Source organism: Neodiprion pinetum, chromosome 3, assembly GCF_021155775.2.
Source record: "Neodiprion pinetum isolate iyNeoPine1 chromosome 3, iyNeoPine1.2, whole genome shotgun sequence".
Taxonomy (NCBI): Eukaryota; Metazoa; Arthropoda; class Insecta; order Hymenoptera; family Diprionidae; genus Neodiprion; species Neodiprion pinetum.
This window is the reverse complement of record NC_060234.1, coordinates 38,296,943-38,317,924: the sequence shown is the minus strand read 5'-3', so window position 1 is coordinate 38,317,924 and position 20,982 is coordinate 38,296,943. Positions and strand designations below refer to the sequence as shown.

Below are 20,982 nucleotides of genomic sequence, written 5' to 3'. Positions count from 1 at the left end.
GTTAGCCTTACTTTTCTTCGATTTTGGAGCCGAAATTTTTCGATCTCAGATTCGATTTGAATGACCCTTATCTGACTAATTAGACCCCTAGGAACTCAGAAAACGCAGCGAAAAGAGCGTGGGATCAAGAGGAGAGAAATTATGAAGCAAAAAGTACCTGCTGAAAAATGTCGAAAACTCAGGTCTCGTTTTTTGGCTGTAACTTTTGATGCGTTGATCGCAGCGTACTCTGACTGCACCCAATCGATTTCAGTCGCAAAATTACGTCGGAATTCTGCATGAAAGAATTTATTCCGGCACTTTTCAAAATCGCGAAAATTTTCGCCAAAAATGCAAAGGGATTAGCCTTACTTTTTTTCCATTTTTGGAGCCAAAAGTTTTTGGTCCCAGATTCGACTTGAATGAGCCTTACCTGACTAATTGGACCCTTAGGAACTCGGAAAACGCAGTGAAAAGAGCGTAGGACCAACAGGAGAGAAACGGCGAGCGAAAAAGCACCAGCTGAAAATATTTGTATACAAACAATATGTATGTACAATTATTTTGTGCACAGTATGAGTGCACAAAAACCCCCGAGTAGCAAAACTGGACTCATTTCCATTAATATTTACCGAGTTGCAAATTTTTTATTTAGTGTCTCTTGGAAGTGCACTTGCAAAATGCATATTATTAATGCCATAAAGCATTTTCAAAAAATTAATTAATCAATTTAGTTCACAAAGTTTGTAGGCGCTCTTACGAAGCGAATGCAAAAAACCGCATTAAAATCCGTCTTACTGCTCAAAAAATCGACAGTCCATTGCTTTATTTCCTCGACTACTAGGGCTTATCGTTGCGAAGACTGTGTTACTCGGAAGGTGAATGCAGCCAGCATCATGTCGAAATCGGTAACTCTTTGATGTTCTGCAATATGTTTTCAATTCTATCGTTGGAACATCTCAGGGAGCGCAAGAGCACGACGATTTTCGGTTGTCACACCAAAGCCCATTAGGGCAACTGTCTTTATATTCTTCAGTCAACATTGGAGGTGTTTGGTGGTGGTTGGTGGTGATCGGCGGTGGTCGAGGACGACGAGGAGGACGAGTATGACGAGGGGCGCGAGGAAGAGGAGGACGGGCACGAAGTGGTCGTGGAGGATTAAGGTGGTCGGAGGTGGGAGGAGGTGGTTGACGGTGGTTGGAGGTGCTCGAAGGTAGTTGGGGTGGTTGGCGGTGGACGCGGTTACGCGTCTTCTCACGGGGATGATCGAGCTGATCGACATTTCTAAATCGCAGTCGACTAATAGTCTTACGTACTCACTTTGTACCGACTTAATGTCAAGCTTTCATGCTGACACTACTTTGGCTGCTACGAATGTCGGTGCTGTCGGTGCGAGCCCGTTAAGTAGAGTCGATAGAGCAGAAACCTACGCTCTCAGGCCCACCTGGGCCCACTTGCCCGCCGAAAACTACTCACAAAAATTTATCCAGGGGTATCGGTCTTTATGTTCTTCAGTGAACGTTGAGGTGAAGGTGGTGACAAATAAACGAGATGTTTGGTATATTCGTATAAATATAATGTCACAACGATTTATTAATTTTTTTTTAAATATATTATCATTAAATAAGTCATCACATATATATTAACGTTGCAGTAGCGTCTGCACCGTTTTTGCTTATAATGTAAAACATCACACGTCCGCGCGAGACGTGTCCATGTGTGTTGGTTCCCCATGAATCTTCGACCTGGAAATACACTATTCTATCTCATAAATATCAGTCTTGTAAAATAATGGTAAACGAGAATGACAAGGAATCGAATGATAATCTCCTCGAATATTAAAAAGTGGTAGATTACTTCAATGTTACTTATAGCTTTGCCATGTTGCTCAATGATACCGTTGAAACCAAGTTTTCTTTAGTTTAAAATAAAACCATGTCCAAACATAGATTTTCCTTGCTTGTTAATCCAGTAGCAACGTTTCAAGCCACGCTTAAAATTTAAAAATTACCATAAACTCAAACCAGCAAGCTTTTAAATTACAAAAAATGTCACACAAGTTATAAGCTGGAATAAAACATTTGAGAAAAGAAGGTTCGTGTGACTGCAGCTACAGCGGAAAAGCAGCTCATAATGTATTCACAGCGATCGATGTGAAAAAGTGGCTAATAGTTTAGACAAATTAGATAAACAGCAACGGTGCTGCATGTGACATGATCGTTCGAAAAGCTTCTAACAAGAATTGGCTAAAAGATCAAAACGAAGCCAGCTTTAGAGAGGCCGTAAAAACGCGTGAACAAATCCGTGCTACTGTGGGATGGAAGTCTCTTGAAATTCAAGACTAATATTTATTTTGATCTTCAAATACTGAATAAGTTAACGAGAAGATGGAAAGACAGTTGAATTATTTATGTTCACCGCGTGACCCTGAATCTAATTTGCCAGATTGTACCAAGGTAAAGAGATACCACAAAAAGATAGAAACGAAGAAAGGTTCAACGCGTGCAGGTGATGAAGAGAAAATTGGCAGTTATTCACTTCAACTTGACACAGAGCGAAGCATAGTCAAAATGTAATTCAGCAATTTTTCGAGTAGTTAGATAAATTGCTTGGTTGATATCATTGAGCTGAAATCATGGCAGTATACTTACATTAAGGCACTTCATGGTCCGACGCCTCAGAGACCAAAAACTTTTGAAGTTTTTTTTTCGGCAAGTACGCGTTCCCACGCGATCAAGGATCTTCTATACACCTGACAAGAATAAAGTGAGAATATAGCATTAGAAGAGAGATAACAAACAGCGCCGTTGTCTTCATTTTACACATGAACGAGATACAGTCCTGTACCAATTCGTTTTACCATATTTACGATTTTCTCTTATTAGATTTTATACATGTCCTTCAAAACGAAAACCCAGTTTTGACAGATGACGAGTTAATCTCTGAATCGTTGCTTGATCTCTCACCCGAAAAATAAAGAAGCAGATATTAAGAAGAAAAATGAAGGACGTAGAAACGTTAATTATTACCTTGAATAAGACTACAAAAATCAAAGTATATAATTTACACTTCAACAACTATTCGTTTATCTTCCGATTAAGATTATGTCACTTTTGTAGAGAAACCTTATACGCAAAAAATTAATTATATGAAATCAAAGGCAAAATTGTGAAAAACAAGTACAAACTCTTATCGATAGTCGAAAAGTACGAAAAGCGTTGCTTACTATTTGAATATCACGCAAATCGAGCGTGCGTGGTATAGAAAATATATTACTATAAGGACATATATTAAGTTTTTAACTTTTCGATCGCGCGGATGTTGTATTTTTGTTAAATATACTTTGCGTTACGACTCGAATTCCATATTCGGGTAGAATCGTAGTCGGTGATGAACACGTTTTAGTTTAACATCATAATATTAATCGGAATACGTTATTAACATTTTTATACAAAAACAGAATATCAGGTTTTATTATTTTATTCGTATTTTTATTTTTATCGACAATTACATTGTAGAATATGTAGGTGTGTGTTTGGGTGTGTGCTTTTTTCATTTTTCATATTTCAATTTTTTTTTTTGTTTCTTTTTTAATTTGGATATTTAATTTTTCCTATGTAAGGTGTTTGATAAAATGTTATTTACGTGTACAAATCTTGTTCATAATAGTTCCATTGTTTTCTTGTTTTTCATCTTGTTTCACTAAAGCAACTATTAGATGTCATCGATAGTTAAACACACAGATTTTTCTTTTTAAACATATTTTTTTTTTTTAAAGATATTTAAAGTATCTATATACTTAAACATATATGTATTACGGACATTAATTACTGACTGTAGCTTCTATTCCCACAATCGAATATAATAATTGTTCGATTTAATTCTAAAGAGCCTTATTAGCGTTGAATATATTTTTATTTTCAATTGCAAATTTATTTGTATATATATCTATGCTCATTTCATTATTAATTACTGTTTACACAATTGTTGACTGACTTGGGTACCGTTCGATAATTTTTAATTACTTTTGTTTTCCTTCTTTATTTCAGCCAATTGTCAGTTTAGTATATCAAGTTATGTGCTCACTTTCGATTAAAAAAATGACCAAATTTTTTTATTTGTTGAAATGGTATTATAATATTGACCAATAATTATCATCTTACCCTTACAAAGATTACGATTATTATTATCATCATCATTACAAATAAAGGACCTTAACTTTCTTATCTAAGTGTTTACTTATTTTACGCCCCACATGTATTGGATCCTCTTCATCCTTAACCCATCGTCATTAGTTAGCTTCCGCAGCCACGTCGTCTTATTTCGGGAGAGGATTATAGGATTGGGTGACATACTTTCAGAGAAATTAAATACACCCCCCCCCCCCCTTCTCCCTTTACTTTTAACTTTTTAACGTCCATATGAAAATAATTAAGGAAAACAATACATTATGGAGATGATCACGAATCGAGTTACCGGTTTAAGCCTGATTTTTTTCTGTTCATTATATCTTTTTATATATATATATATATATGTATATTTATAGAGTAACAAACTCTTGCTGACGTATTCTATTTTTGGGCTGAAAGTATATTGCGAAAAAAAAACGCAACAGAAAACAAATCGAGACAGAATTATTTCAGAACAATACTTCACGAGATATTTTGGGAGAGTAGTTGTCAATACTCCGTGCGTCAATATTTATTATTAAATATTTCTTGCTTGTATTGTTAGACGTACACTCTCGACGAATCAAAAGTTTTAATTAAATACAAACGTACTAATGTCGTAGGTTTTATATTTCTTTTTTTCGTGTATTTTTAAAATACGCCCGTCTTTGTCCTAACGTTCTTGTTCGTTATTTAAATTAACATTTTTATTTCTTATGCCATTTTGACCTTCTTAATCGTAGCTGTTTCATTCATATGTTCTTTAAACCCAGTTTCTTTTATGTTTTTTACTTTCAATCGTAAGAATGATAAAGCTAAGGTTGGTAATCTTTATACACTTGCAGTGTAACGGTTAAGGAAAGGTGGGGAGGAGGAAGGCAGGTATGCGTGTAATGATCGTATAAAGGAGGGGGAAATAATAATTATTATCAAGACTTTTACTTGGACGGACGGGAATACGGAGCAGTGCGGTAGCGCGAGCTTGAGCTCGATGTGGTGGTGGTCTTGTACGATTTCCACGCGCGGCTCGATGACTCCTCTGCGAACGTCATTCAGTGATGGATTTTCATTATTAGGAGAAATTTTTTTACTTCACACAACGACGATATTAATATTTAAGAGGAAAGTATACAACAAACTACGATGGAGTAAGTTGTTTGTCTAAGAAACAACTAGTTAATCAATTTATATTATTAACATTCGATTTAAGCCTCAAATATCCAACGTTTCTGGGCAATTAATTTTATATTCATCAGTCATCATTCATCAAGTTTATCTGACGATTTTGACGATGATTCCTGTGATGTTTAGTATTTTTTTCGTTTTTTCGTTTTTTTTTTTTTAAATCTTTATACTCAATATTAAATTGTTAAGAAAGTAAAAAGAATCAAATATTACAACTTTAGAATGCCATTTTTATTGAAGTCACTTGTAACGATTTCTAATTTTTCTATTTTTGTTATTCTTAAATTCTGGATTCCCTTTTAGTTATGTTGCAATTTCTTAAAAGTTCATCGTATTGTCAAAAGCAATGTGGTAAAAATCAAACGAGCCTTTACTCTGCTGTAAGAACGGCAATAATCAATCTTGAGCAAATAATTTCAAGCATTAGAAGAATAGCCATTTCTGCCAACTTTTGTGCCGTTAAAAACTAATAACGTCATTGAAAAGCGATGGAATACAAATTTGAATTTGTCAATAGTTAAAAATAAGACAAAATGAACGTACGACCTCATGCTAATAATGCAAAGCCTTCGGAAACAGAATTGACATACAATTGTTTCTTTTTTTTTTTTTTGGTTTAAACATTAGATTATTTTTTTAAGTATATTCTGTAAATTGCGGGGAGAATTTATTATTGAATTGAAGATTTATTTTATTACCGTCAGATATTTTCACTAGGAATTCAAATATTTCTTTATTCTGCCACACTTATTGCGTGAATCGTTAATATATTTACGAGAATCGTCACGTAATACGGCGACGATATGATATTTCAATCAATTATTTTCATATCGTCACACATTTCAACGAATGGCAATTAAAATCTGAAGATTTGATTATAGAATTTGATTCTTTCGTTATTTTTTCATGTTTTCTGTTGATTTTTTTTTTTTTTTTTAATTTTATCGATAGCGTATCACACCTAGATTTTAGAATATCTAGTTAAACTTTTATTACCAAAAGATTTAATATTTACATTTTTAAACATAATCACGTCATATAAAAATCGTATACTTGAAATGAAATTTCGTCAGAACAAGTATTTATGTACAAACTCTGGACTATTTGACGGTAGTTTTAATGTGTTACATGACTGAAAAATAAAATGAAAAAAAAAAAAAAAAAAAAAAATTTCCCTATGCGTCCATTAATTGAGTCAAAAGGTTGTTTGAAAATATGGAGCAATAAAAAAATAAAAAAAAAAAATAAAAAAAAAATCAGGTTAAATGATATTTGTAGCGAATCTCACGTACCTGGATACTCCGATGATTCGTAATAATCATGCGATGAATGAGGCACAGCGTCATCCTCGTATTCATACGTTGTATATCTCGATGAAGGATACAGATCATCCCTGAGATCAAAAAGGAATTCACATCCATATACAATATGTAACAAATCTGTGATAATTGGGCGATAGTTTGAACGAAAATACAATCCAAATCAAAAACATTTCCGTTAATCAGATAAAAAAAAAAAAAATCTCCGTTGATCGGAATTTTCTTTCTGTATTTTCTCTTTTAGGGTGTATTTCGTAGCTCTCGAAATTAGACGGGTTATAATCATCGAGCCACTAACAATAAGCTGAAAGTGTATGAAGAGAAAATTTAATGCGAACTGTAATAAAATACTTGAATGAGCAACTTACGCGGAGGACGAGGTGTAATGGCGATCGGCGTAACGGCTGCTCGATGAAGAAGACGGATGATAGTCGTAATCGTGATGAGACGCGACCCGGCTGCTAGGCGGTGGAGTGGGCGCCTCGTACCTACGGGAAGAGGTTCTTCCTTATACTTTGAGTAACATAATTATCATTAAAATGAAGTAAGGAGAAATCGAGGCGAGATAATGTTCGATATTTACCCGTAACTCTGGTCCATCGCAACTCTGGCACGATCCAGTATCGAGAAGACTTTGGTCTTCGCCGGCACTGGACGCGTTATCGGCCCCCGGCTCGACGGCGGCGGCAGAATGGCTGCTGCAATATTAATCGACGGTTGAACCATTTGATTGAATAAATGTTAAAATTATTTTAGATTTATGGAACGATCAATCTTCTTTTCGAAACGAAAAATAATGTCCCCTGATTTTTCATCTGTCGTTATAATACATATATACGTATAATACGTGCGAATGAAAATTGCATCGTTTAAAAATTATATGCTTCACTTTCGTATTAAGCGTATCATCTTGTGTAAACTCCTTCAGGAACGAGCTTGCTGCACGTACGATATTAGAGTATAGAAGCAACGGAAGCAACAACAGCAGCAGCAGCAGCAGCAGAGTGTGTGACGAGCGTGCAGTCTCAAAACGATCGTGAATACTTCACGGGTAATATTCAAGATTAGAAGACGCTACTTGAAAGCCTTCGGAGTGTGCTTAAGGAAAAAGGATCACACGTGCGGTATCTCGGAATTCACTTCATACAGCGTCGAGACACAGTGCACGATATATCGATGCAATGTACGACAGCTACGAACTAGTTGGAAAAAGATACCGCGAAACACTGTAGGGCAAATGGCGGAGCGAGGGCTAAAAATGTAGAAATATCACAGAAAATGAAGACGGATTACGATATCGAATATTCAAAGTCAGGAGAATCTATTTTACTATATAAGAATTTAAATATCGTTTAAAATTCTATATTTTGCCTCGGTATATTTATATTCTTATTCATTCCGACGATTCTACATTTTAATTTTCCATACTTTGGTCTTTGATATTTCGATACAAAGTAGATTTTCGCGTTTATAAAAATTAGATACTCCAACCCTACAACTTTCCGATCTCTTTCCATTTTTACCCCCGCACCTGACACGTGGAAATGTAGTTTCGGTCAGTTTCCAAACTCGCAAAATATCCGGATAGGAGAGAATTCGAACTAACCCCTGGATGACCTTGGAACCGTCGGCCGGCTGCTGGGTCTCAGGATTCCACCACCCCTCGCCGAAGGTCGCCTTTCTTCGCCAGCAGACGGATCGTCGGCCATGGTTAACTCCATTTCGCGCATCTGTTCCTGTCGGATGTTGTCGTTGTTGTCCGGGATAAGATACTTCCGGACTTCGGCCAGGGCGAAGGCGATCCGAGCATGAGCTTCCGCCGGGGGTGCGAGAGCCGCAATTTCAACGTGAAGATCGTCCGAGAGATGGGCGTATTTCGGGTCCAGCGATTGGCGACATTCCTCCTCCTGTTTGTGGAAAACCAAAAATTATTAGACGTGTCTATAAATTTTATTCAATCTCTGTCAATGGCGCTGACAAATATCTAATTTCAAGAGCATGATTTTTCCGACGAATTTTCTTCAACTAAGAGAAAAAGATTGTTTGAATTGCGATTGAAGAGAAATTTGGTTTGAAAATTTGGAGGGCTTCTGGTATCCCTCTGAATATCGAGCTGGAGAGAATTTGAACGTAGCCAACGTTTATTTATCTCTCCGTTGATCGAAGGAGTTGGTACTTCCCTTTACAGAGTAATCACGACGCGGCATGAACTTGGCTTGAGCTTAGGAAGATTAGAAGACGGAGTAGCCTGCGGAATATACCGAGTTTTAGAGGAATAGAATGGGCTGAAGGTAGATACGGATCAATTTGCGTTTAGATTGAGGAAACTCGGAGGAATTCGCAAGGAGCAGCGGTAATTACACAGTGCAGGATTATATCAGGGAATTAGGAGTGTCCACAAAGTAGGTGCACTATTTACGTATACGTGTATCAATTAATCAATCAACGAGTCATCGGTCGAACTTGTTAAAATGAATTTTGACGATGGTTTATCCAAATTTCTGAAGTAATTATGCGAATTCTCTCATAGCTTGGTGATTTCGAGAAATTTTAAAGTCCCGAGAGGAGAACGATTCGGCATTTTAAGAAACGATCATCGCCTACAATATATTACATACAATAGACGTTAGAAAATTCACGCCGTCTACATAGACGCAAAATTTATGAGGCCGAGATTAGTAACTAAACATCAGGGAAGAATCATTATTGCGCAATTTTATAATGGCTTTGAAGGAGATGTCTTTTTAAAATAAGAGTACATTTATTTTTTATCGTAATTCACTAAATTTCGGACATTGCTAAAGGTGGTAAAGTAATGAGCTTTTCTAAACTTGCATCGTTACAGTAACTTCATCCTCATCGAAATGCCCAAGGATAATAATTTTGGGAATCAGAAAAAAGGAGGGAAAAACGTACCGAGAAAAAATCAACACAAAATTACTGGCAAATGTCGGAAAAAAAACAACAAAATTTGAAAGAATAGAAAAATTGCGAAATAATTAGGGATCCAAAAATTGTTAAAAACAGTGTTGAATAAATTGTAAAAATTTTAGCATAGCTTCCGAGTTAATTATAGAGATTTTGAAGTAGGCAAGACGATAATTAATACTGATGAGTCACTGCCCGCGTGTGGCGACACTTATTTTTCCTACGGAATCGTTGAACTGGTGCCAAAGCTATAATTCTACTCATTTTCATTTATCCGCTTCTTTGTATTTATTCAGTTTTATTTTTTGTCATTCACATTCTGTATATCAAATAGTTCTGCACGGTTCCAATTCACGGATGATTCATCGCGAGGAGCGTGAATTTCGAATACGCGCGGTTAAAAGCACCCAGCAGCCAAATTCGAAGGGAAGAGGAGAATTTTCAGCTAAAAGCAATGGGAAAACAGACAAGAGCAGCTAAAACTTGGCTGTAAATCGAACTGAAATTTGGCCCACAGTCACCCGTGAAAAACATACTAATATTTCACTTACGGATGGTAGAAGAAACAGGAATAAAATTTTATCCGACATCTCTGTTACTGGCGACACGTGCCATGCTTGATTTGTGATACTTGTGCTTCTTTTAATGGTTAACGGCGTGAAATTGACGCAGTGTAAAAATTACTCAACACCTTGAATTAGGTAAAAGGCGTTACATCGGTGATAAAACAGGGAAAATTCAAAGTTCGCAAGAATTTCGTAAACTGGAAATAAAGTAAAAGTCAAAGGTGGGGGTGTTAGATAAAGACCGTAAAATATTAGAATTCGGTGCTACGGGGCACGACGGAGATAAAATGTAGATTAACCGAGTACCAACGATTCGCAGAGATTAGAATATACCTACGCAACGTGAAGATTGAGGAGTTTAAAAGAAGAAGCAAAAGAAGAAAGCGAAAGCGAGAAAGTTTTACAGGTGTGATAATATCATAATCAGAGCGTCAGAATCGCGTTTAACGATTTTCATTTACCCCTTCTTATGTACACCACGTGATTTTCGCATCCTCTTATTACACAATTTATATTTTGCTCGGTAACAGGTTCATCTCCGACAATTTCCGGATCGCTTTCAAACAGGTACATATACAGCGTGCAGAGAAATTTCATCAATCTTATTACACAGCATCCTACCCGCTGCAGCAAATCGTTACCACCGACGTCCCTGATCAAAAACCTTTCACAAAGTCGCGGGAAGAATTTAAAATACGGTACGAACACGTGTAACAGAACAGATAAAAAAAAAAAAACAAAAAAGAGAGTGCAAGGTGGGGAAAAAAATGGGAAAGAGATTTTCCTGTAAGACTACCTTTGCTAACTGCAATCACATTTAAAACAGGAGGAAAATATACTATTAGAAAAAAAAACCTCAAGTATTGTAGATAATTGGGCGATATTTAAGAATTTGAATTAAACAGAAGGAAGTATACACATATGGAATCTGTATATTATTCATATACATCGAGAGGATCGATTTATTCATCAAACTGATGTTCCTGAAAGTTGACATACCTGTACATATAAAAAGAAATTAGGAGAAATGAAAGGAAATATAGAAGAAAAATCGAAATTGAGCGTAAATATTAGAATAATCCGAAATTAGTAATACATATATGAATACTATATAATTCCTCGAAATGGAAGTAGACATTGATCGGTTATTGGGCTAGGGGATTTTTTCAAATTTTGAATGAAACGTGGTTCAATAACCATTAGGTAGTGGGGTTACGTAACAAAAAGGGGAAACAACGAGATCAAAAATGCACAGATAAAACGTTGCAAAGGAATTATATGCTGTATTTAATATACCGCGGCGAAAATATGCTTATTGGGGGATGAAAATTTCCCCGGGAAAGAGTTCTGAAAACGTATTTTCATTTACACCCTACGCTACAATAGGTTTTTATCACTATTCGTACCCATAACTTTTCTACACATACATACACGTTGCGCGTACGAATATGAGTTGTTGGAAAGCCGATAAACCATATAATCCGTACGCAAAGCTAGGCATTATGTACACATAGCGTGTATATGATTCAAGGAGAAAATACGAGACGAATATTGCTCTCCGTACATTCTATCGAAACATAAAATTTGAAAGGCAGTTTTTACAACATGTTACTCCTCTACCGACGACGGTAAATACGTACTAAAATTTTTATCGTTACCGCGAATTTTAAAAAAAATTTCTGAAATCTATTCAACTCGAGGCTTAAAATTAAATTTTTTGCGAATTTCACAGCCTTTTAATATCGAAAATGCATTTATTCCACGACATTTTATCTCCAAAAATCAATGGCAGCGATTTCTATACCTACAATCAGTTCCATTGAAATTTTAAATCACCTTTTTTTTTTCAATATCCGTATTAATAACATCGAAACCGGCCCAATAAATCTGTGCAAATACTTGCAAATTTCCTTAAAGCTAATTTGAAAGGATAAAACATAATTATGTACCTTACTGAAATATTTGTAATCGTGTATTTAAATATTGACGTGCCAACGTAACGTACGTAACACATATTGTTTAATTGAGAAAAATGATGACGAACGTTACGCATAAAAACGGAAAGCTATGTGCAAATTCTTCAAAGATTTCAAGATAGCTTTGCCGATCTATGTCAAGTAGCGTTATATCTGCTATGAGTAAACTGTTTCATTCCAGTCGTATTTCGAGTTCAAATATTGACAGAGAGATATTAAAGGTCTTTCCTTCACCGGAGGTAGGATAGCTCGTACCTTAAATTGAGGTTAGTAATACTAAATGAAAGAGACGAATCGAAAAACAAAAACAGGAAAAAACAAAAAAAAAAAATTACGAAGGGTTCCCGTAAGTGATTGAACGGTCAGGACCCCGCGGATTTCCATCAAACTCGACGTCTGGCTCTGACAATGTATAACAATAATAATAATTGTGTGAAAAGTTTACTCAATTTTCGTATTGTTCTTTTTTGCAGATTATTTTTGTCGCTGTTTCGAAAACAAAGTTATATCACACCGCACGCGTGTATTTGACTAATTATTAATTAAGGGATCGGCACAAGGGTGCTTCCTTGTCAGAAGCCAGGGTTTTAGGAGTTTCGAGTTTGAGTTTCCGATAATTATTTTCGAATAGGTTCTACCCGATATTAGGGGAAAGTACATTGCCATAGACCCGTGTAATATAGTTATACATCACGCGTTTCCAAGGAGTGAAATGGTATATGTATGTAATGGCTATAGTATACGTTTACATGCGCATGGGCAGAGAAGCACGGAGGGAACCTTCGCTCTTGGGTTTCTAGGCTTATTAAATTCTCAAAGTTTGTTACAGACAAATATTAGGGGAGAGATGGAGAGAGAAGAGAGAGTCGCGTTAGATTTGCGGGCTAGGATATATGTGAGAAGTTTGCAGGATAAACTTGGTGACAACGGGATGACAAGAGGGTGTGATTCAATTAAACTTGAAAAAAATAAAAAAAAATAAATAAAAAACCTAGCATTTCAACAGCCAGATTTGTATGATGCGCAAAAGTTTATAAGTGTTTTCTGAGAATCTCAGTCGCTGTCCTCTGAACAATATATATATATATATATATATATATATATATATATATATATATATATATATATACACATACACATATGTATTAACAGTATAATTAAATTCATATCACGCAATTTGATAATGGTAAATTCATCAAGAAAATTACATTCAAACTTACTCAAAGAATGTTAAATGAGTTTCAAATATCAGGAGACATGACGCGGTTCGTTGCTCGGCATCTGTCGTTGAATCATTCAATTATAATAATTTTCATGAAACAAGAAAATAAAAAACAAAATTCTGGTATCTGAATAAGTCACTCTTTGTTCCTACTAATTATCGCTAATAGAGATTGAAAATATTACGCTCGTTGCGTGACAAAAATTAAAGCGTTTCGTGTAAATAGAAACCTAAAAGCTAATAGAAGAAAGAAAGAAAAAAATAGTAGGTTATTCGGGTGAAATATAAATAAATGATATTCATTTTCATGAAGCGATAAGACAATATTTTCACTCACACCCACACAGATTTCACTGATATTAAGTTATAATGTTATCGCTGCGATATTGGCAATTATGAACCTAAGCAAATAAATTGGCAAATGCAGAAAGTCGACTTCACAAACCCTTTAATTTTATCTTCACTCTTCCATTTATAATATTACTCGATTCAATTCCAGTTCTCCCTCGTTATTCCAATATATTTGCATAAATTTCATATTTTTGCAATCTTTGATTTGACAATTGCTGACTCTGTATCGATTCCTTGATCAAACTTACGATTGCATGAATATTCAGGGAAAGAACTGTTATTACGTTTTATTATTCGCCGTGACGGACTGAAACTCATTGCGCTGCTTTTCCCCCCGTTTCGCTGTGAGCGTTAGCATTATACAATTTGCACGTCTGAAGGGAAAAGGTAAAATTACAAGTCTACAAATTTAGAGCATCAACTAATATACATATATACATATATATATACATATATATAATTCCTGGTGATATGTTTGCAGAGTTTCGTTGAGGACGTTTATTTTCGAAATTCTCAATTTTTTCAACAGACTTTTTCATGTTTTCACAGCGACGGCTGATTTTTTCGACTACAACACGAGAATTTAAAAACGTCTACGCAGACTCCATGAGGCAAAAATGAAAAAAATACTACCGTAAAAAATTTCAAACTTTCAGCCGAATTTTCTGACTTTTACCGGTTCTCTGCAAATTTCGTTTCTACATTTTCTCGAACTTCTCTCCATTCCTTTGCGATTATTTTCGGGATTCAATGTATTCAGTACACGTTGGCTCAGGGTAGGTTCGCCGGATAGCGATAAGGGTGTGGTTCGATCCGCCAATGATGAAAAAAAGGAAAATAAATTGGGGCTGGGTTGTTCGGTTATCGGATTGAGAGAAGGGTATATTCGGGTATTTGGAAATCGGTTGAAAAAGGGTCAGAACTCTGAAGGGACAGATTCAAATGTCTGCAATAAGTAAAGGGCATTGGAATTAGAATTAGGAAAAATGTTTCATCAAAAATGGAAACGAATGTATATATATGTATATAAACTTTGCACACGTGTACGGAACGTATATAAGTTATAAGATTTACGAGCGTTTCAAACAGATGAGAAATATCGAGAGAAATATGATAGATTACCAGCTCATTTTTAATACCTAACCACTGTCTATTTTCCTTCGATTCGTTTGTTTCTTTTTCGTTCTTAATATTTGATTCGAGACCTGTTGATTAATATACATACATTTTTTTTTTTTTATATATTGAATCAGATTCAAACAAACCGTTTCAGGTGAATTATTTCGTAAGAGAATATACTCCGACGTAACATGAGCACATGAATGTGCAAGAATCGATTTCACTCGTACAAAAGTGATGCTGTTGATCTTGAACGATGAGTATTTTAAAACACAGCTGATAATAATTGAAATCAAGTTTGTTTCTTTTGTATGGCGTTGTGCAGAATCCGTTTAATTGAAAGTGAAAAATGATTGCCTATCTAACAACGACAATTTAATTTTATCAATTTTCAAGACGCGGTTGAAAGCTTATGAAAATATAAAACATTTAAATTTTCGAAGGTGAGAATGATTGCTAATTCTGTTCTTAAATTGAATTGCCAACGCGATCAGATTTTCGTGACCGTCGTCAAAAGAAAAATTGATTGAAAAATATTCCCGCATACGAAATGGTGTACACAGATTATTTTTATGCTTTGTGCCCTCCTCGTGCAACATTCTGTAGTTCCTTGCTTGAATACTTTTGTTTAAGGGGATTGGTGAGTAGAAATTCAATAACTTTTCGTTAATTCGGTTACGAGACGAGCAAAGATTAAGAATTTATGAAATCTATATATTCCTGTGCCATGTGTCGATTTCCTCACAAATTGAAAGCAAAAAACTAACAACAAATTCATAAACAAGAGTCTAAATATTGCGATCTTTCACCTCCAATGGCTTTGAAATCTCACGCTACGAGCTTGTTTTGTTAGGAAAACAATTTTTCAGAAATTGACGAATCTGATTTCTTTTTTTTGTCAATAGTAAATTCAATATCGGTGTTTTTTATAATCAAAATCAATACTACTGCAATTTTGAAAGATAGAATAATAGGTAATACCTTAATAGGACGATAAAGAATAGTATTTTCAATAAAACAACCCATCACGGTGTAAAATCGAACGAATCTATTAGATTTTCAACAATTTTAAAGTAATGTAAAATAAATTTTCCACATCGCAAATATAATTCATAATTTTGGTATTGTTTTTTCCTCGTACTTGAGGCAAAATCTTCGCGTAGCACACGAATATGTCTGAATTTGATATAACTCGCTGACTGCAGTGCGACCATTTCGTGATAAAACGAGCAAAAAATTATTAATTTTTGACTCACCAACCTCCTCGATTCCGGATAAATGAGTCTTTTGGGTATAATTTGCGAAGTTATACGATGCCCGTATATAAGACTAGAGCTACAAGCTGCAGTGATCAAAGTTCCAAAACAAGACAGTGCAGAAACGTTAGTTTCGGTGACGAAAGTTACGCGCCATCGTCTCCGTCAGACTCTGGTTACACACGGAATATTACACCTTACTTCTATCCACCTCCTCCTCTTTCCACCCATTATACTGTTATCCGTCTCTCTCCCGAGCAATTCTTGCCGACATTCGGAGTCGTAGCCGTGAAATTAAAGTCCTTCAAGCTCGTAATTCATCTCTCAGGGTTTAAGTATCCTGCACCAAAGGAGCCGCACCGCTGTGGCGGGTACAAGAAAAGTCCTTCGCAAAACGCTGGGATTATACGCGGGCCAATAAAACTGTCATCCGGTTGCTACTTGTGTCGATATCGTGAAAAGTCGAAAGAGTGAGGGGAAAAAACACGCGTCACCTGTTCAAGATCAATTTTCAGAATGGCATCTTCGATATGACATTGGAATTTGATTGTATATTAAAAAATTTGAATGTGTATAATAATTATACGCGCTAATTAAAAGTCGCTTACCTTTTGTCTGTCCTTCATTGAGCCGCGTCCCAAAACTGCCATCTTGCACATTGTTTCTTCCTGTAGACGTTTCATCGAGTTTCCTTTGGGGCCCAGCAATTTCCCGACAAAGTTGAACTGCAATAAAGCACAAGAAACTGATTAACGTTTTAGATCTACGATATATTACTTGAGTATTATATACAAATAAAGTTTAAAAACAATTTCGGAATAAAATATTATTACAGAAAAATAAAAATTAGACCTCCGACTCTTCGAATTTCTCTCTCTTATTTCGGATATAACAACGTCGAGTCGTGTGTTTGTAAGGTATCCAACTTGCAGAAGATTGCAGAATTGCAGAAGAAACATCGAGCAGCACAAAACATAACGAACATTGAGTAAAAACAAATATGAGAAAAGAAAGGAAGGAAATTATAAGGGTAATGAGAGCAAAGGAAAGCGGAAAGTGTAAGTAAATAATTCGTAGGTGGGTAAGCAGTTTCTGAGAGAGTGTACGTGAGCTTTTATTCCCCCTTCAGGTCTCTTGACATTCGCGTATAACCTACCCTCAGGGAAGGAAGAAACAGTAACCGGTTACCGCACGTCGCGTCCGCCGCGTTTTTCCAGATCTCGGGTTTATTGTTTTGTGGGTCAACAGTGAGAGCGGCGAAGAAAGGAGGAAAGGAAAAGCTGGACGAGTAAAACGGGGGGGAGAGAGATAAAAGGAAAAGGAGAAACGAGAAAGGAAGGGAAAAGGAAACAAAGGGAAATCCCCCCCCCCCCGTGGAAGTGGAAGAAAGTTGAAGACGACGGAGTAGCGAAGCAATGGCAAAGGGAGGAAAGGGAAGAGAAGCCTCATTGTGAGGTAAATAAATAATGCATCAAAAAGAGATTTCAGCTAAAATACGACTACGTTTCTCTTCTTTCTCCTATGGCGCTTGCCTCCGGTAGGATATACATATATTTAAATATTCCAGGAATATTTATACAGGGCATTCCATGCCAGCTCGATTATCGTTCATCCCTGACCCATCTCAGACGTTATAATAATCTACATTTTTTATTTTTAAATTATTCTCTTACTTCAAGCTGCTACTCGACCCTAACCCTATGAATTTTTATTGAAAAGTTGTTACTCCGTCTTTTGGAAATTAAACATTATCTCTCTCTAAAAAAAAAAAAAAATATATATATCTGTCATTTCAGAAATGAATGACCGTATAAAGGAAAGATCCGGAAAATCTGAGAAAATGCGTTTTCAAATTGACGAAATGGCTAACGAAAAAAATGAGATTGAATCCAAAACAAAAAGTTCTATATGTATAATCATTCGCATTAGTTGTCAAAGTCTGCCTGTAAAAGCTACGAGAGTCGAAAAAAGATTACATCCTTAGATACGATTGCGACCCGTATAATTATATATACAGTTAAGAGTAGGATAAGTTATAAATAAGATGTACAGCGACGTTTCATGTTTTCTCGAGAGAATTGCACGCTGGGTAAGGAAAAAGAAAATGGATCACGAGCAAATTAGTCAGGAGTGAATGAAACAAAGGAAATAGAGAGAGTTATACGCGGACATTTGCGACGGTAGCAGGTTGGAAGCTCGACTCACCATTTATTCAACGATACAACTCGGCCCAACAATCCGTTAATTAACAATGCAATGGGTTCATTGAATATTCTAAACAGTACGCAATGTTGTTTGAAATGCCACGGCCTACGCACAGAAGCTTTAATAAATAAATCTCGATATTACTACTACTATTACTGAAGAACTACCAGGCAACAGTATTTGCATATCTAATAAATAACTAATATATAATTAAACTGAAAAAATCATTTCTCAAAAACGAATAAAAATTTTTGCACCACAATTTAAAAATCTTCATATACGAATCCTCGAAAATTACAGCCTGTAATTGTTTTTTTTTTCTTGAAACTTTACGAACATTCCGTAACAGGTGAAAAAAAAATATATATATATATAAAAATCTAATGTGTATAACATCTATTTGCACAGTGAAAAGTTTAAATATACAAGCACACATTACAAAAGGGAAGCAAGGTGAATTTATAAGCAGCTGCATAAATCTCCAAAAGTTTTATCACGAACGGATAACGCACCGCGAACTGTCGCCCAAAATGTATTTTATGTTAGATGGAGGTGAATGGGGGGGGGGGTTGTATATCGTACAAGGTGCAGTGCAGTGGGGTAAGTGTAATCTTCTTACCATTTTACGATTTTATATCGGATAAAGAAGAGAGAGGGTATGAAAAATGAAATGTCAAGCAAGTGAATGCATAATGTAAAGTTAAGAGCGGAGAAAAAGGAGAAAAATATGAACTCGGGAAAAAAAAAGAGTCACAGGCACGCGCGACTGATTTTCAGGAAGGCGCGTTTTTCGCGCTGCTCGGGGTTTATATTAGCGGCAACGGACCTCAATTTAAAAATCCCATCTCTGAAGGAATTTTCGTTCGACGTGTAATAATAATTTTATTATATATTGTACGGACGTGACGTGACAACCGATGTTGACAAACCTCTGGACAAGAGCGCGTTCGCTCTATCTCCCGTATCGTGTTATTTGGTGCGACGTCGTTGATATACTCGCGGTACAGATTTTTACAACTTGGGTCTACGTTCTACAACATATTCGGCGTCACCTTTTCAATGCTAAATTTTTGAAATATTTTTTTATATACTTGATCATAGCACCTTACCGAAAAAACTTTACGTAAATTCTTCGATCACCTTCTATGTTTCGCAATCTCATATTATGAAATCACGTGATGCACGAGTTTGCGTGTCATTAGATGTAATACGAGAGACCGACGATGAGTATATTATTATCTCTAAACAGATCTTTCGGCCCTCGGAGAGTTTCTACACACAGTTAAATTTACCCAAATCCCTACAGTCAAGCTCACTCGGGGTAGATTAACTAATAACACGATCCTCCCTATAAATTCGTAGCTACAGATTAGAAAGTTCCAACTTTAGGGTTTCGCATTTGATCATACCTGGAATCCTCCTCCTTCCAACAACCGTACGCAGATTTAACCGCTACTCATCTGCGTTTATACATATGTATAATTCTACAACATACGTGATACAAGTCAAGGGACAACAATTCGTTCGTTTTTCGTCTGTCTTTCGGAATTTCACCCCTTTTGCGCGGCGCCCGAAACAACAAGAGCAACTTGATGCGAGGAATAGGTACGCTTATAATCGGATCTCGTAATAATTTCCGTACCTTTCCTCAAACGCGAATGTAATTTTTTTTTCTCTCTTCTATATTCTTTTTTCCGAAACTAAATCAGAGTGCGTTGTCCCCCCGAAATCCCACGAATGGGAGAAAAGCAATCTCGTTTTTTTTTTTTTATTTTATTTTATTTTTTTTTTCGGTCGCGAAACAAAACGAAGGGGTGACAAATTCCATCAGACTATAATATAAATTACTCGAGTGCGTCGGTAGCACGAAATCGGCGCAGGCGAATCCCTGCAATTCGATTTGACGTGGAAAATTCGAGGCTCGCTGATTGTGAGTGAGAAAAATCAATGCGAGGAAGAGTGCGATGAAGGGAGTTTAAGAATAGGGAAAATTTGACGGGTCGCATATACGGCGAAATACGAATAGAAGAGAGGAAACTGCGCGCGAAGGGTGCGAGTGAGTTAGTACAGGGTTAAGTGATCAGTCGTGAGGAGGGTGGAGGAAGGCGAGCTGCACAAGCGGAAGTGAACGCGAAACCGAGAGAGAGAGAGAGAGAAATGTATAACTGATGGGGGCAAACTTCATTAAAATTCCGGTTCACTCTCATATTTATTTCTTTGTCTCTCGGTTATCCGCGTGCAATCCGTCGGTCCGTTCGTCAGTTCTGGAATTTTTTAATTATGTTGTTCACGGCTTGGATTTCTGTTTTTTTTTGGAAATTATTCTCCCCGTTCCTTTTTCGTCCCTCTCTTGCAGTCGCCTCTGCGCAGTATTATTATTAATGCGATTAGAGTTTTTTTTTCTTTTTTTTTTTGCCAGTTTTGTCGCTTATTCCATTTCCACTCTCCTGCACACAGCTGTTATATAACTCTCGTTTTCATCAGTTAACGAATCGTTAGTAATTTTATATCGAAAAATGTAGAATAATGACGAAGGTGTAGAAATTCGCAATCTGAGTGACTGCGTCGATGCTTGAAACGTGAAAAGCGACTGTGTAATAATTCTGCACTCAGGAACAAGTTGCTTGGTAGGAAAAGCGAAGAGGAATTGGTAACGACTGGCTGACCACAGCGTTGCTTGTTTCACTTAAGCTGACCGGGCGAGTTG

The 20,982-nt window shown here is 36.2% G+C and overlaps 1 protein-coding gene across 8 annotated transcripts in view; it reads right to left on the bottom strand.

Annotated features, from left to right (window-relative positions):
- Nucleotides 1-1,533: 1,533 nt before the first annotated feature.
- The window catches only part of LOC124214120 (KH domain-containing, RNA-binding, signal transduction-associated protein 2-like), a 69,386-nt gene continuing 49,937 nt past the window's right edge, over nt 1,534-20,982 (bottom strand). The window contains exons 3-9 of one of the 8 annotated variants that reach the window (XR_011176613.1): nt 16,679-16,799; nt 8,259-8,559; nt 7,236-7,350; nt 7,021-7,155; nt 6,626-6,726; nt 2,631-2,731; nt 1,534-1,735 (exon numbers count right to left, since the gene is read on the bottom strand). Coding sequence is in view for 6 of the 8 variants with exons in the window: in XM_069134299.1 (XP_068990400.1) it covers nt 5,087-5,187; nt 6,626-6,726; nt 7,021-7,155; nt 7,236-7,350; nt 8,259-8,559; nt 16,679-16,799 (874 nt within the window). In the remaining 2 variants the exon portion in view is untranslated. Of the gene's footprint in view, nt 2,732-3,511; nt 5,188-5,431; nt 6,466-6,625; nt 6,727-7,020; nt 7,156-7,235; nt 7,351-8,258; nt 8,560-16,678; nt 16,800-20,982 lie in introns of those variants that run through there. The other 7 variants (XR_011176614.1, XM_069134301.1, XM_069134299.1 and 4 more) reach the window with 7 other exon arrangements.